At 47.9% G+C, this 17,910-nt stretch overlaps 1 protein-coding gene across 6 annotated transcripts in view; it reads left to right on the top strand.

Annotated features, from left to right (window-relative positions):
- The window catches only part of LOC119965495 (protocadherin-1-like), a 453,693-nt gene extending 439,131 nt beyond the window's left edge, over nucleotides 1-14,562 (top strand). For 3 of the 6 annotated variants that reach the window (XM_038796351.1, XM_038796350.1, XM_038796353.1), the window contains one exon: nucleotides 10,194-14,562. In XM_038796351.1, the coding sequence (XP_038652279.1) occupies nucleotides 10,194-10,579 (386 nt within the window). In that variant the 3' untranslated portion in view covers nucleotides 10,580-14,562. The remainder of the gene's footprint in view (nucleotides 1-10,193) is intronic. The other 3 variants (XR_005460523.1, XR_005460524.1, XM_038796354.1) reach the window with 3 other exon arrangements.
- Nucleotides 14,563-17,910: the final 3,348 nt, after the last annotated feature.

The following is a 17,910-nucleotide window of genomic DNA, read 5'->3' as shown; positions in this document are numbered from 1 at the left end:
TGTAGTGTTAATGAGGACAGTCCATCATAAAAGGGTCATTTAGGAGTCTGGTGACAGTGGGGAAGAAGCTGTTTTTGAGTCTGTTCGTGCGTGTTCTCAGACTTCTGAATCTCCTGCCCGATGGAAGAAGTTGGAAAAGTGAGTAAGCCGGGTGGGAGGGATCCTTGATTATGCTGCCTGCTTTCCCCCGGCAGCGGGAGGTGTAGATGGAATCAATGGATGGGAGGCAGGTTCGTGTGATGGACCGGGCGGTATTCACGACTCTCTGAAGTTCCTTGCGGTCCTGGGCCGAGCAGTTGCCATACCAGGCTGTGATGCAGCCCGAGAGGATGCTCTCTATAGTGCATCTGTAAAAGTTGGTAAGGGTTAATGTGGACATGCCAAATTTCCTTAGTTTCCTGAGGAAGTAAAGGCGCTGTTGTGCTTTCTTGTGCTCTCATTTATTGCCCATCCCTAATTGTACCTTTGAACTATGGTACTCTTTACTTCCTTCTGTCGTGTGCTCCTTTTCAGCCTCCATCTCATTTTCATCTTTTCCTTCTTCCCCCCCTACTCCCTTCCAGTCTTGGTCCTCTCTTTGCCTAAGTTCCTCCCCTCTTTCTCGCCTCCGTAATCCCACCGAACCGTTTTGGACACTAAGGGGCAATTTAGTATGGCCATTCCACCGAACCTGCACATCTTTGGACTGTGGTAGGAAACCTACGCAGACACGAGGGGAATGTGTAAACTCCACCCAAGGCCGGAATTGAACCCGGGTCCCTGGTGCTGTGAGGCAGCAGTGCTGACAACGTGCTGCCCAGCCCTGTCCTCCTCCCTTCAATCCTCAACCCCTTAGTTCCTTCAATTCCTCTCCTACTTTCCTGATCTCTGCCGCTCTCAGCCCTGAGCTTCCCTCCTCCAACAAGCTACCCCTTCGAAAATCAAAACCTTGCAACACTGAACACGACAGTAGCACCCTATCCCTAACCCTAATTTGGTTGTTCGCACTGTTGCCTCACAGCGCCAGGGACTCGGGTTCAATCCTGACCTCGGGTGACTGTCTGTGCCGAGTCTGCACGTTCTCCCCATGTCTGCGTGTGTTTCCTCCGGGTGCTCCGGTTTCCTCCCACAGTCCAAAGATGTGCAGTTTTGGTGAATTGTCCATGTTAAAAATTGCCCCTTCGTGTCCAATTGTTAGGTGGGGTTACGGGGATAGGGCTGCGGATTGGGTTTAGATGGGGTGCTTTTTCCGAGGATCGGCGCAGACTTGATAGGCCGAATGGCCTCCTCCTGCCCTGTAGGGATTCTATGATTTTCCGATAAATGGAGGGATTTTCTGCCCCTCTGTGGCGTGTTCTGTGGTGGCAGGGACAGTCCGCAATTGGCCAGCTGCGGAGTTCTTGTTGTTCCTGCTGTTGTCCACGAGGTTTCCCATTGTTCCCACCCTCTGCCACCAGGGAACCTGTGGCGGGAGGTCGATGTCAGTGAAACCGGAGAATCCCGCCGGCAGGACCTGCCAGAAAATCCCGCCCAACATTTCAACTCAGTTGGAGACCAGCCATGATCTAATTGTGCGGGAGAACAGGCACGATGGGCTGATCGGCCTCCTCCCGTCACTGGCATTTTCATGTTTGTTTCTGCATTGCCCGGTCTTCCCTTGATCCTGGGGAAGATTTAAAATTATTAATTAAATTGTAAAAAAACAGTCAGTGAGAACAAATTGAGGAATAAGTCCCCTTTCACTTTGAGATTGTACCACTGGCGTTGAACGCTCGATTTTTCACCAGTGAATATCATTGCTGCCCGGGAAGGATGTACTTCTGTGACTGGTTCCTGGAGCCTTGTGCCTGGCCCCGATAAAGCTGAGCTGGCTGCAGATTGAAATCCGAGCACATTACAGGCATTAAGATGTCAGGACTTTAACTATTCATCAAAGAATGGCAACTGCAGCTAAAACAATTCGGATTTATATCATGCTTTTCAGTAGTAAAGGACTGAGTGATATCAGAGAGGGGCAGAGGGGAGAGCTTCTCAGCTGCTTTATCAGACAGGATTTATCAGGCACGGCACCACGTAAGTAGAGATTCAGGCAGGTGACCAATGGCCTGGTCAAAGAGACTTGAATAAAAACCACACGTACGAGGGTATTTGTTTAATTTAACACTGCTTTATCCACACCAATCAGAAATATGCTGTTTCTTTATAAATTTAGAGTGTCCAGTTCAATTTTTGTTCCAATTAAGGGGAAATTTAGCACGGCCAATCCACCTATCTTTCTCACCTTGTTGGGTTGTGGGGGTGAGACCAACGCAGACATAAGACCATAAGACATAGGAGCAGAATTAGGCAATTTGGCCCATTGAGTCTGCTCCGCCATTCAATATTGGCTGATATTTCCTCATCCCCATTCTCCTGCCTTCTCCCCATAACCCCTGATCCCCTTATTAATCAAGAACCTATCTATCTCTGTCTTAAAGACACTCAGTAATTGGCCACCACAGCCTTCTGCGGCAAAGAATTCCACAGATTCACCATCCTCTGGCTGAAGACATTCCTCGACATCTCTGTTTTAAAGGATCGTCCCTTTAGTCTGAGATGGTGTCCTCTGGTTCTAGATTTTCCTACAAGTGGAAACATCCTCCCCACGTCCACTCTATCCAGGCCTCGCAGTATCCTGTAAGTTTCAATAAAATCCCCTCTCATCCTCCTAAACTCCGAGTACAGACCCAGAGTCCTCTAACATTCCCCATATGACAAGTTCTTCATTCCAGGGATCATTCTTGTGAACCTCCTCTGGACCCTTTCCAAGGCCAGCACATCCGTCCTTAGATACAGAGCCCAAAACTGCTCACAATACTCCAAATGGGGTCTGACTAGAGCCTTATACAGCCTCAGAAGTACATCCCTGGTCTTGTATTCTAGCCCTCTTGACATGAATGCTAACACTGCATTTGCCTTCCTAACTGCCGACTGAACCTGCACATTAACCTTAAGAGAATTGTGAACAAGGACTCCCAAGTCCCTTTGTGCTTCTGCTTTCCGAAGCATTTCCCCATTTAGAAAATAGTCTATGCCTAAATTCCTCCTTCCAGAGTGCATAGCCTCACACTTTTCCACATTGTATTCCATCTGCCACTTCATTGCCCACTCGCCTAGCTTGTCCAAGTCCTTCTGCAGCCCACTTGCTTCCTCAATACTACCTGTCCCTCCACAGATCTTTGTATCATCTGCAAACCTAGCAACAGGAACTTCAGTTCCTTCTTCCAGATCATTAATGTATATTGTAGAAAGTTGTGATCCCAGCACAGACCTCTGAGGCACTCCACTAGTCACTGGCTGCCATCCTGAAAAAGACCCTTTTACCCAAACTCTCTGCCTTCTGCCAGTCAGCCAATCCTCTTTCCATGCCAGGATCTTACCATGAACACCATGGGCTTATATAACATAGGGAGAATGTCTAAACTCCACATGGACAGTCACCCAGGGCCGGGATTGAACCTGGGTCCTCGGCGCCCTGAGACAGCAGTGCTAACCACTGCGCCACCGTGCTGCCCTTGAAGAAATCTGCTATCACATCGGGCATGAGAGGAGTATTTGTACTGCCTATTATCCAAAGCAAGGATCCCTCACAACCGCCAGCAATCCAAGGGTTAAATCCTCCCAATTTGGTTGCACAGTGGTTAGCGCTGCTGCCTCACAGCGCCAGGGACCCGGATTCAATTCTGGCCTCAGGTGACTGTGTGGAGTTTGCATGTTCTCCCCGTGTCAGCGTGGGTTACCTCCGGGTGCTCCGCATTCCTCTCACAGTCCATTGATGTACAGGTTAGATGGAATGGCCATGATAAATTGCCTCTCAGTGTCCAGTTATGTGAAGCTTAGGTTATGGAGATAGGGAATGGTGGGCAGAGATACTGGATCTTGTTAGAGTGCTCCTTCGGAGGGTCAGTGTAGACTCGATGGGCTGAATGGCCTCCTTCTGCACTGTAGTGATTCTATGATATGGTAACATTCCCAGGAAGAGCGATTTCAGAAATAGAAAGCCACCCCAATGTATGCTTTATCGACCGTGATAGGTTTGCACTGAGGTAGTCATGGTCCTTGTGAAGCCCCTGCTTTGGGAAACAGGTGCCCCACAACTGTCTGAGCCCCACCTCATCACCTGCCCATTAACCCCCCTGCCCCCACCCTCACCTTGATCCTGACCCCAACTCCGGTGGAAAAAAAGTCCAAAAGTCTCATCTTGAGTAGCAAGGCTGGATGGACCCTTTGCTACAGCCAAACATTTCAATCGGCGGGTTTGATGAGCATTTTTCCAAGCGTTTCCTGATCATGTTCTGAAGATGTTTCTAATGTGGGAAATGGGAACACGAGGAGGTTATTCAGTCTGGGCTGCTCTACAATTATATCACAGTTCTTTGGCATCTTTTAAAAAATATATATTTAAGAGTATCCAATTATTCTTTTTCTCAATTAAGGGGCAATTTAGCGTGGCCAATCCACCGACCCTGCACACCTTTGGGTTGTGGGGGTGAGACCCACGCAGACACGGGGAGAATGTGCAAACTCCACACGGTCAGTGATGCGGGGCCAGGATTGAACCTGGGACCTCGGCGCCATGAGGCAGCAGTGCTAACCGCGACACCACCGTGCCGGCAGCTCATTGGCATCTGAAGTTTTTGCACAGCTAGATTTGTTTTAACAGTGGCCGGAACGCTCCATCCACCGGGATTGATTTTTCCTGCTGGAATCGCACCCCCTGCTGATGGGTTTTGCGGTGGCGTTGTGTCGTTTCAATGGCAAATCCCATTGACAAGCGGCGGGAGGATAGAATCCCGCCAACAACGAAATGCGTGCGGCCGTGAAACACCCGGATGGGGGAACAGAGGGAGTTTCATGCCCGGTGTGGTACTGTCCCATTATTACAAACAGCCGATAGGTTACAGACAACAGTTCTGGTAACTTGCAGCTTCTATTACAACTTTGAAATTGTTTCAGTTTCCAAACATTTGGTTCGAGCAGCAGAGATTTTTACTGACTGTGTCTAAAATTAAAAACTGTTGGAATAACTCAGCAAGTCGACAGTGGCTGTGGCAAGTCCAACAGGTTTGACATTTCAGCTCCATGACTTTTCGTCAAGACCATTTCCCCGTGAAAGGTTTGAAACACTGCATCACTCTCTCTCCATAAACATGGCCTGATCTGTTCAGGGTTCCCAGCTATTTTTGTTCTTATTTTAGATTTCCAGCCTTTCGAGTGTTTCGAGTTTTTAGCATCTAAAATTCTGCTATAGTGTTCAATTCTGGTCGCCGCACTACCAGAAGTATGTGGAGGCTTTAGAGAGGGTGCAGAAGAAATTTACCAGGATGTTGCCTGGTATGGAGGGCGTTAGTTATGAGGAGAGGGTGAATAAACGCGGTTTGTTCTCACTGGAATGACAAAGGTTGAGGGGCGACCTGATAGAGATTGACAAAATTATGAGGGGCATAGACAGAGTGCAAAGTCAGAGGCTTTTTCCCAGGGTAGAGGGGTCAATTACTAGGGGGCATAGGTTTAAGGTGCGAGGGGCAAGGTTTAGAGGAGATGTACGAGGCAAGTTTTTTACACAGAGGGTAGTAGGTGCCTGGAACTCGCTGCCGGAGGAGGTGGTGGAAGCAGGGACGATAGTGACTTTTAAGGGGCATCTTAACAAATACATGAATAGGATGGGAATAGAGGGATACGGACCCCGAAAGTGTGGAAGATTATAGTTTAGATGGGCTGCATGGTTGGCACAGGCTTGGAGGGCCAAAGGGCCTGTTCCTGTGCTGTACTTTTCTTTGTTCTTTGGTCTTTTTGTTCTATACTTCCTCCAAAATGGGTCATTTCGTTGCCCATGTGTGGGACGTGGTGCCATAGAACAAAGTTCAAACTTTCTAATCACTGGTCTTTGCTAGATAGAACATAGAACATAGAACATTACAGCGCAGTACAGGCCCTTCTGCCCTCGATGTTGCGCCGTCCTTTGAAACCCCTCTAAAGTCCCTCTACACTATTCCCTTATAGTCCATATGGTCTATAATAAGATGGTCTTACCTTAGCTCCAGTTTGTAGATCCATAGACTGATACAGTACAAGAGGCGGCCATTTGGCCCATTATCCCTGTCCTGATGTTTTGAAAGACTATCCAATTAGTCCTGCTCTCCATCAAGCATCTATCCAATCACTTCATTATAATCCAGGGCACCTTGGCCGCTCCCTCCTGGGAAGGATGTCGATCAAAAATGTTCTGTACCAGGCTTGTCTGTAGTGATCCCCCATTTCTTTAAGATGGCAATAAACTTCAAGAGGGTACAGATGGATGAAATGGTGGACAGTGGGGAGCTGAGGTTAGCACAGAGAAATGTGAAGTGATGGGTTTTAATACAGAAAATTAGGAGAGCGAATGGGACAATTTGAAAGGGGCTACAGGAGGACAGAGACCGGGGGGGGGGGTATTTGTGCAAATCTTTGAAGGACAGGTGAAGGATGGGCGGCATGGTAGCACAGTGGGTAGCACTGTTGCTTCACAGCGCCAAGGTCCCAGGTTTGATTCCCGGCTTGGGTCACTGTCTGTGCGGAGTCTGCACGTTCTCCCTGTGTCTGCGTGGGTTTCCTCCGGGTGCTCCGGTTTCCTCCCACAAGTCCCAAAAGACGTGCTGTTAGGTGAATTGGACATTCTGAATTCTCCCTCTGTGTACCCGAACAGGTGCCGGAATGTGGCGATTAGGGGCTTTTCACCGTAACTTCACTGCAATGTGAATGTAAGCCTACTTGTGACAATAAAGATTATTATTATAAAGCAGTTACTAAAAGGGCAATTAGAGATGGGCAATACATTCTGACCTCGCCAGTGATGCCCACATCCTCTGAATGAATAAAAAGAAGAAATACTGTGCTCTATAAATAGAAGGGCTGCGTAGAAAAAAACAGAAGGTTTTATTAAACCTTTACAATTTACCATGGGCGGGATTCTCCGGGAATTGGCAGGGTGGGCCGTACCGGTGCCAAGGAGTGACGTGAACCACTCCGGTGTCGGGCTGCCCGGAAGCTGCGGAATCCTCCGCACATCCGTGGGCTAAGCCGCTGCTGAAGGGGTTGGTGCTAGGCGAACCGCCACCCAAGGGCCTCAGCCGGCTGGCACGAGTTGGCACATGCGCCGGAGCACCAGCGTGTTCTGGTGCATGCGCAGAACCGCTGCCATGTTTCCTGCGCATGTGCAAGGGGTTTCTTCTCTGTTCTGGCCATGGAGGAGCTTTACAGTGGCCGGCGCGGAGGGAAAGAGTGCCCCCACGGCACAGGCCCGCCTGCAAATTGGTGGGCCCCGGTTGCAGGCCAGGCTACCGTGCCCCCCCCCCCCCGGGGCCGGATCCTCCCGTGCCCCCCCCCCCCCCACCCCCGAGGACTCCGCAGGCCACCCTCCACGCCAGGTCCCGCCGGTTCGGACCAGGTCTAATCCATGCCGGCGGGACTGACCGAAAACGGGCGGCCACTTGGCCCATTGGGGACCAGAGAATCGCCGGTGGGGCCACTGCCAACGGCCCCTGACCGTTGGTGATCCCCGCCCCGCCCAAAAACCGGCGCTGGAGAATTCGGCAGCCGCCGTCGGAGCGGCGGGGCGGGATTCACGCCGCCCCCGGCGAATCTCCAACCCGGCAATATTTTGTCCAATTCTTGGTGCTACAGTTTAGGACGGAGCTGCAGGATTTGTAGCAGGCGCAGAATAAAATGACCGGAGAGATGTTTGGGATGAGAGATTGGCCGGAATTTTCTAGCCGTTGAGACTCTCAGTTCCCGCCGGCAGCACAACCCTGCCGCCCGTGGGTGTCCTGGCAGCGTAGGGTGGCTTCAATGGGAAATCCCGTTAACAAGCGGCGGGAAGATAGAATCCCATCGCCAGCAAATGGCGTAACGCCAAGAAGCACGCGGCTCGGGGACCGGACAATCCAACCCGTTATGTTTACATGGATGGACTGCGGAAGGTCCTGTTATTCGTCTTGGAGCAGAGAAAGCTGAGAGGAGATTTGATGGAGGTGTTGAAAATCATGAAGGGCGATAGGCAGAGTGAACAAAGAAGATGGTTTTCACTGGCTGAAGGGTTGATAACTGAGGGGGCCATTGGTTTAAGGTGACTGGCAAAAGAACCAGAGGCGGCATCCGAAACCAAACATTTTACCCAATTCGTGGTCAGGTTTTGGAATGAACTGCTTGATAGTGTGGTGCTTACACATTCAGTTATCGTCTTCAAAAGAGAATCGGATAAATATGTGAGTGACAAAGAAAATGGCAGCGATCTGGGGGAAGAGCAACGTAAGTGAGGCTAACGGGAATGTTCTTTGAAAGAGCCGACGCAGATTTGATGCGCTGAACGGTCTCTGTGCTGTTCTAAATTTGCACCCTTCCAACACTCAGTTCCCAAGCATTAGTGTTAGACATGGCTGACTGACACCTGCACAACTGCATTTCATCATCAGTCAGTCCATTTAAGAGAGAAAATTGCTGAGAATGCTTATTCAGTTGCTGTGCTTTTTTATATCCACTTTGCGTTCAATTGCCAGAGCTGATTGTGTCTTCAGCACTGCCTCATTGACAGCTGACAGTATGTTATTTGCTTGACAATTTGAGGGAGTATTTTCACTGCGACTGGTAATAAATGACTAGACTCTGCTCTTCAGAATTGCTTTGTCTTCTTAACCCGGTAAGGACCGTTCTCCTTGCATCCACCAGCTCATCCTTTGGCCGTACCTGGAGAAGGGAAAACTGGGGGAAGGCCAGAGGCTGAGGACCTGGAGTGAACGTCCAACATGTGAACTTCAGTGAAGTGTTGAGGACTTTAGCAATTGTAACCATGGAGATCTCAGGGATGGCGTCCATTGTCACTAGGTAGTCCTGCACCTATGTGGGTGGATAGTGCGCTACTTGAAGAGACAGTGGAAGCAGATTGAACCATACCTTTCAAGAAGGCATTAGATAAATGTTTGAAAAGGATGGGCTGTGTAGAAAGAGCAGGGAAGTGGGAAAAATGGATAGCAAAGGTACAATGGACTGAATGGCCCATGATGTATGATCTTTATCAAATAACCTAAAATATATTCCGAATTTAATTTCAGCCTATTTAATTTGACTCCCTCGCTGACAAACCAAAAACATTTACAAGTAACTGTAATATCTTTCAACAGAAACCTGCATTGATATAGGGCTTTTAATATGATAAGGTGTCCCAAGACACTTCATAGGAACATTCCGAAACAAAATTTGGCATCAATCTAATTGGCCAACAGGTCTCCGAGGCAGGACTTCCAGCCGGTGATGGGCAGAAGTCCTGCCTGCTACCAATTGACACTCATGGGATATGTTCCCCACCATCTCAAGGTTCGACCATTCCAGCCCCCCCCCCCCCCCCCCCCTCCTCCACCCCACCCCCCGACCCCTCCGTGCTCCCAGTCCATCAACACCTTGAATTTAACATTCTTATCCTCGGTCCCACTGAGTGCCCACCATCCTAAAACTTCAGGCCTATGGCAACTAACTTACCAGCAGCGCACATTGGGTGACTTTTTCCACTGTTGGTATGGTTGGCATGAGTTATGATGGGAATTAGAACTAGTTTCTTGTGCTGGCCAACAAGCTGGACTTTTTGAAAAGATGGCTAGGTGCTCTAATGGGGACAACCACTGCACCACCGTGCCATCCTGGGGCTGGAGATCTCAAGCAGAACCTAAGTTGATATCCTGCTCAATTCTTATCTGAATTCAGAATTGACTATTCCAGTCCTCTTTTGACCAGTCTCTCACCTTCCACCGTGCATAAAGCTGACCTGATTTAATACCCTGCTATTCACCCCTCCCCCCATGCTCACTGACAAATGTTGCCACCCAATCCAACAGCAACTTGAGTTTAAAATTCTTAACTTCCACCATCCCACAATCGGCAGATGTTATGGTCTAGATACTAAAGCTCTGGGAATCGCAGCCTGAAGCTCTCTGCCACTTTATCCCTCTCAATGACCAAACTTTGTCCCCCGCCATCTTATCTCCTCATATGATTTTGCGTCATTCTTTCTGTAACCACCGTGTGATGCATCTTGGGGCATTTTATTACATTATGTGCACGATATAAATGTAAGTCGCTGTAGTTGTACGGGAATAAGAAATACGCTATAAACTAATTATTTACTATCTTTATATTTGTCCGTGCAGATCTCAGACCGCTGCCTGACGTGGCTATGACTGGGAATTGCACAAGAGAATGCACAGAGTTTGGCCATTCCGATTCTTGCTGGATGCCAGGCCAGCCATCTCCCAACAGGAAGCAGAAAAATGCCCCCATACTTTCCACCTTTGTGCCTTACGAAGAACGGGGGAGCCAGGATCGTCTCACCAACATGAGCCCACGGCTCATGGAGGATGGCAATGCCAAAATGGCCAACATCCGCTTCATACCGACACACAGTGCCTTCCCCAGTTCAAACCACGAGCCCAACAAGGACTCGGCTCTGGAAGAAATACCACTCACCCAACCGCCTGACTACCAGCACACTGCCGGCCACGGGCCAGCCAATTCCAAGCGGGAGATTTACCTGTAAGGAAAGATGGAGCCTGCTCTGTGCCTGTTTGAAGCTGTTATATAACCCAATGGAAATGCGAGAGTTGAAAAAAACAGAACAGAAAAGAGGAACGTACGTCCGGTGGAAATTAAAAATATACAAAGGCTTTATTGTCCGCAGTACAATTCAACAACAAACTGGAATTTCAGAGAATGGACGCGGTTGAAATGGGGCTGCTCCAATTGCGCATTGTCCAGGTTTGTCCACACCATTGGCAGAGACTCCAACCCAGCAAGAGTCAACAGCGGAGGGAAAAACTCAAGTGGATCAGCGGTCAAAACCCAAACCTGACTTTGGTGACCCGTTAATCAGTTCCATCGTTGCCGAACTTCTTCACCGCATGCAATCGATTCCTTTTTGTTCGTTTTTTTTTTTGTTCCTGTTTCTTGTGTGTGTGTGCGTGTGTGTGTGTGTATGGTGGGAGTGCGATGCGGGAGTGGATAAACCAGTTGATTCATGTCATTTGTGTGGATGGCAGTGATGTAGCGGGAGGAGAAAACCAAAAAAAAGAAACCTTACGCTCTTGTAGTTCTGGGACGTAGCGCCTCAGTGCTTAATTCCTGCCGTCGAACACTCACCTGACACGTTTGCCCTAATTACAGGGACCAATCAACACAGAAACGCAAGAGCGTTGCTGTACTCTTGTGTAAATATAATCTTCAAATATATATGAATTGCACCTCGTGTGGTTTCGAGATTGGGAGAAATCCATTCCACGGTTATTACGTTGCTCAGCGGCATGAGGCGAAGCGATCTTAAGTTGTGTTTGTTCTTTTTCTTCATGTAAATAATTTGAAAGGTAGCGATGAAAAGTCATTTTGTAAGTGTAACTGCAGGAATCGTTCAGTGAATTATTTAGGTTGGTGGTGGTTTGATGTGACCTTTGCCTTTTCTGCTACTCACGGTTGTTTGGAATACGGGCGCTGATGAACCATGACCATTCTTGCTTCTTACTGTTTCTCCCTTTTCCTTTTAAAATAATACAGAACGCCGTAATATGTTGTTTTAAGTTTTTGTTATTGACATGTCAATTGTGGCCTTTGTTGCCACTTAATTTGAGGTGAAGCCATTGGGAGGGTGGTGTATACCGCGGGGACTGTAGTCCTCTGGGATGCTCACTGCCAGTTCTGGATTTGACATCCATTCTTGCTGCGCATACATGACTTAAACCATCAATGTGGAGATTTCACTCTGCGCTCACTCCGGAGAAGAGGGACTCATGCCAGACCCATGGTCTTGTCAGCTTTCCATAAGAGAGTTTACAATTTTAAATGACATAGGTACGTGTGATATGTACACATATGTGTGTGTGTGTGCACGTGTGCATTTGTGTGTGTGGTGTGCGCACGTGCGTGTGATATATATATACACGTATATATGTGCGCATTTGTGAATGTGTGGTGTGTGCACGTACGTGTGCGTGATGTGTGTATGTGTGCATGTACACATGTGCAGTTGTGTGTGTGGGTGGTGTGTGTGCGATATGTGCACATATAAATGTGGGTGTTTGGGTGTGCATTTGTGTGTGCATGTGGTGTATGCGTGCATGAATGTGTATGAGTATGTGCGTGCATGTGTGAGTCTGCACGTCTACATCACTGGCCTGGATCTTCCAGAGGAAAGGGAGGGGAGAAAGATGCTCGATCAGAGATGACTGCAGCTGATCAACACATGATCAGAGGGGCAGATTGGCTTCCTCCCTCTCCCCGCCCAACCTCATGCCAGTGGGCAAGATCTGTTACAATACTTGTAGATGTTCCTATGATGCAATGGTCATCGTGCCAAGTTTATAAAAGTACCTTCTTCTGGACTAGATACCGAGGTGAGCTTTCAGCGGTAAATTGGTGATGGGGTTGAACAGATAACTTTGACAGACTGAAGTCTACTCTACTCAAATGGTGAAAGTATGGTTTTTAACATCAGATAAATACCAACCAAACTCCCAACTTTCATCCATTCCATTGCCCAGGGATCAGGGTATCTTGTGGCACCTTCAATTAATTTCATGACCATTTACAGATCACAGCACTGCTACCTACCCTTCACTTTAAAATTTATTTTTTAATGACCCAACAACCATTCTCTGTTTCTGATATTAATCGTGGTCGTTACCTCCAAATACCGCACCCTTTCCAATTGTACCCACTTACCCAACTTCTGAAGCTTGAATCAGGGATGGTGGTGTATATGTATAAATAAAAATGTTATGTTCGCATGATTATTGCTCTGTTGTCACAAAATATTTGCATTCTTCTTTGTGTCTTTGTATTTTTCTGTTTCAACATCTGTAATAGAGCCCTACTAAATCTGTGACCAGAACTCATCGCATTTTGAACCCGAATGGCCCAGCTTTGGTGCTGGGCTAGGGAAGCAGTACTTATTTTGTGCCTTGTGGAGATAAGAACAGGGATGAGCAGTAACAGGAAGATGGGATGGTTCATTTAAGCTTCTAACTGCAATCTGCAGTGTTTTTCACGTGCAAGATTAATTAGCCAAGATTGAGGGTCTATATTTGAGCGAGGGGAAATCTTGATGCATCAAAATTGGTGAAACTCACAGTATTAAACAATTTCCAAATCAGACTTGCACAGTACGTTGAAAGTTTTTGCAGAAATCGGATCAAGTTGTACACACTGAATCCATCGCTAAATGCACTCGAATGGAATCTTTGGGCTTATTTGATTGTTAAGACGGATTGTACTCTGGATCATGGGACCTGGAGGGTGTACAGTTCAAGGCAGGAACGCCAATGGTTATTTCCAGAGTTCTGTCATCTCCGATTCTCAGGAAGTGGTGGAAGGACTTGATATTCCTCCAGCGAAGATTGTTGGGCAGTTACACAGGTGCCAATGTGGGCTTCTCAGCTGCATGCGTTCTCAAAGTTGCCGTGGTTCCTTGAGTCGCTCAGACAGATCAGCAGATTGAGCTGGGACTGTGAACAGAAAACCACCAACAAGATGCAAGTTAACCTTCGCCACCCCACGCCCCCAGTCTGGGGACATTGCCGGAAACTTTAGTCAGAGTTAAGCATCCGTTTGGGAACTTGAAGCTGAAATGTTATAGGTGCCTTGTAATATAAATGAAGCTGCAGTTTGCCTGATGCGGGAGTCTTGTGATTAGAATAGATGCAACAACAATTAAAACAAAAAACAAAGCCTCCGGAACAGAGATCGTACAGGTACCAAAAATATCCAACAAGCACTGAGGTGGCAGAATGACCACACGGGATCTTAAGAGACCACTTCTGCTGCGTTTGTAAGCAGAGGTAGCTGATGCATTTTTTTTGTGTTTCATTCTATGGAAAATGGATTCAATGGTAGATTGTATACGTATTTATGAAGTATTGTGTCGCAACGTAGCTTGCCATGTGATACCCTGGACCAGAAATGCAGCAGCACATGCACCTGTAGAAGGACCAGTACTTTTAATGAGTCTGTACCATATATGTAGCTACAACCCTGAAACAGTCCCACAATGGGTTAATTTTAGGGGCAGGGTGGAGGGGGGGTGAAATCCAAAGTCCGTGAGATTTGGCTAGAGGCAGCAGCCGCTGTTTAAATCATTTGAACTTAAATGTTGGTTCTATTTATATAATTAATTTAATTGCTTGTATGCCATGTTTTTGTACAGTTTTATGTACATGCAAATGTTGCTTTTATATAAAAACAAAAATAGCAATGGAAGTATGTTACTATTTTTAGATGGGTTTAATGTGTAATCAGAACCATATTGTTAAAAGTGTTTGGAAACACATGTAATGCTTTACTAGTTAATCCACTGGCTTCCTATGTTACCTATGAGATTTATGCGGGCAGTGAGCACAGTTCTTCTATTATTTTTTCTATTGTTAAGCATGTGAATTTCTTGGCCCTCATTTGCTGAGCAGTCAATGGAGAGAAGACAAAATCATTGTAATTATTCCTTCCTCAAAGCTTTACAATAAAATGGGAAAATGAACAGTCTGTTGTCCCTTGCGACTTTCTCTCTTATCAAGGGGAGCTCCTGGGGTGTGAAGGATCTCTCATCGTTTTGCCGCTCCACTTGAAGTCAGTGGCCCCGAAAACACAACAGATCCGGTGGGTTCAGCTCCCGACCCTGCTCACCAACTTCACGGTGTTCTTGGTTGCTAGGCTGTAGTGGTAGAGGAGTGTCCAGGTGGGGTAAATGTAGCACCGGGCAACATCTCATGGCCTTGTTGCTACCACCAGCACAGTAGTCATTATTTTTTGCAGAGGGCATGCTTTCCATCTCCGTGATGTCTTTGGTCCAACAAAGCGGACCGAGAACCTCACAGGTGCAATTTCAAAAACAAAATCAGACACCAAGTCACTTCAGCACATACTGGGATGGAGCCCAAAAACCTAGTCAACGAGGTAGGTTTACAGAAAGCACCTTAAAAAAGATGGGCAAAGTTTAGCACTGGCGAGTTTTGGGAAGGGAATTTCAGAAGTTTGACCCTGGCAGCTGAAGGCCACCAATGGTGCAGCAATTAAAATGGTGGTTAGACAAGAGGGTGAAATTGGAGCCAGAGGCATATCTGACAGGGTTGTGGGGCCGCAGGAGGTTAAGGGATAGGGAGCTGCGAGGCCAAGGAGGGATTTGATACTTTGCCAATTCAGATCAGCGAGCACAGGGCTGATAGGTAGCACAGTACGGTAGCACAGTTCCTTCATAGCTCCAGGATCCCAGGTTAGATTCCCGGCTTGGGTCACTGTGCGGAGTCTGCATGTTCTCCCCGTGTCTGCGTGGGTTTCCTCCGGGTGCTCCGGTTTCCTCCCACAGTCCAAAGATGTACAGGTCGGGTGGATTGGCCATAATAAATGATCCCTTAGTGCCCAAAAAAGGTTAGGTGGCGTTACGGGGATAAGTTGGAGGTGTGGGCTAGGGTGGGCTGCTCTTTCCAAGGGACAGTGCAGACTCGATGGGCTGAGTGGCCTCCTTCTGCATTCTATGAGGTGAACAGAACTTGGTTCGAGGTAGAATATGGACAGTCACGTTATGGTTAAGCTCAAGCTTTGGGACAGTGTGAGATTGGAAGCCGTCCGGGAGAGCACTGGAACATTCCATAGCTGACTGTTCTGTTTCAGGTATCCTGGCCCAGACCCCAGCTGAACGTTACACCGGAGGGCAGGTTACCTGGATCAGGGTGAGGTAGGGCCTTTTGGAATAACCCAGGACAGATGTGCAATCTATTTCACGGAAATGCCCACCCTCCCCTTTCTTCCTCTCCTAGCCCCCTAGTTTAGCCCCTCTGCTGTCAAAGGCCATGGGCTGGATTCTTTGTTTCTGATGCTAAGTGCGGAGGGTCTGAGGCATTTTCTGTGAAAAAAAGGTATGGGGGTGACCCGACCCTGCATTGCACCCCCCCCCCCCCCCCCAAGGAACTCCCTAACTAAGGAGACACCCCTCAGGGACCTCCTTAATTGGAAGACCGCCCACCCCACCCCCCGGAACCCCTTTAATAGGGAGACTCCAGCAGGAGCTCCTTAACAGGGAGACACCCCTCCACAACGCTCTAACTAAGGGAACCCACCACAGAGGCCCCCAAACTAAAGGGCCCCCTTGTCTAGAGGTAAAGCCCCCCCCCCCCCCCAAGGAAATAACCCCTGGTCTGGAAGCTGGAGAGCAGTCCAGATGGGGCAGCGGAAAATCATTCAGCTGTAACATTTAGCTGGATGCTCCATCAAAGAACATAGAACATAGAACATAGAACGATACAGCGCAGTACAGGCCCTTCGGCCCTCGATGTTGCACCGACATGGAAAAAAAAAAACTAAAGGCCATCTAACCTACACTATGCCCTTATCATCCATATGCTTATCCAATAAATTTTTAAATTCCCTCAATGTTGGCGAGTTCACTACTGTTGCAGGTAGGGCATTCCACGGCCTCACCACTCTTTGCGTAAAAAACCCACCTCTGACCTCTGTCCTATATCTATTACCCCTCAATTTAAGGCTATGTCCCCTCGTGCTAGCCACCTCCATCCGCGGGAGAAGGCTCTCGCTGTCCACCCTATCTAACCCTCTGATCATTTTGTATGCCTCTATTAAGTCACCTCTTAACCTTCTTCTCTCTAACGAAAACAACCTCAAGTCCATCAGCCTTTCCTCATAAGATTTTCCCTCCATACCAGGCAACATCCTGGTAAATCTCCTCTGCACCCGTTCCAAAGCTTCCACGTCCTTCCTATAATGAGGCGACCAGAACTGTACGCAATACTCCAAATGCGGCCGTACCAGAGTTTGGTACAGCTGCATCATGACCTCATGGCTCCGGAACTCAATCCCTCTACCAATAAAGGCCAACACACCATAGGCCTTCTTCACAACCCTATCAACCTGGGTGGCAACTTTCAGGGATCTATGTACATGGACACCGAGATCCCTCTGCTCATCCACACTACCAAGAATTTTACCATTAGCCAAATATTCCGCATTCCTGTTATTCTTTCCAAAGTGAATCACCTCACACTTCTCCACATTAAACTCCATTTGCCACCTCTCAGCCCAGCTCTGCAGCTTATCTATGTCCCTCTGTAACCTGCAACATCCTTCCGCACTGTCTACAACTCCACCGACTTTAGTGTCGTCTGCAAATTTACTCACCCATCCTTCTGCGCCCTCCTCTAGGTCATTTATAAAAATGACAAACAGCAACGGCCCCAGAACAGATCCTTGTGGTACGCCACTCGTAACTGAACTCCATTCTGAACATTTCCCATCAACTACCACTCTCTGTCTTCTTTCAACTAGCCAATTTCTGATCCACATCTCTAAATCACCCTCAATCCCCAGCCTCCGTATTTTCTGCAATAGCCGACCGTGGGGAACCTTATCAAACGCTTTACTGAAATCCATATACACCACATCAACTGCTCTACCCTCGTCTACCTGTTCAGTCACCTTCTCAAAGAACTCGATAAGGTTTGTGAGGCATGACCTACCCTTCACAAAACCATGCTGACTATCCCTAATCATATTATTCCTATCTAGATGATTATAAATCGTATCTTTTATAATCCTCTCCAAGACTTTACCCACCACAGACGTTAGGCTCACCGGCCTATAGTTACCGGGGTTATCTCTACTCCCCTTCTTGAACAAAGGGACCACATTTGCTATCCTCCAGTCCTCTGGCACTATTCCTGTAGCCAATGATGACCTAAAAATCAAAGCCAAAGGCTCAGCAATCTCTTCCCTGGCTTCCCAGAGAATCCTAGGATAAATCCCATCCGGCCCCGGGGACTTATCTATTTTCACCTTGTCCAGAATTGCCAACACTTCTTCCCTACGCACCTCAATGCCATC

The sequence above is a fragment of the Scyliorhinus canicula genome, chromosome 4, assembly GCF_902713615.1.
Source record: "Scyliorhinus canicula chromosome 4, sScyCan1.1, whole genome shotgun sequence".
In the NCBI taxonomy this organism is placed as follows: domain Eukaryota; kingdom Metazoa; phylum Chordata; class Chondrichthyes; order Carcharhiniformes; family Scyliorhinidae; genus Scyliorhinus; species Scyliorhinus canicula.
The sequence above is the reverse complement of the archived record's forward strand: the minus strand, read 5'-3'. Positions and strand labels throughout refer to the sequence as shown.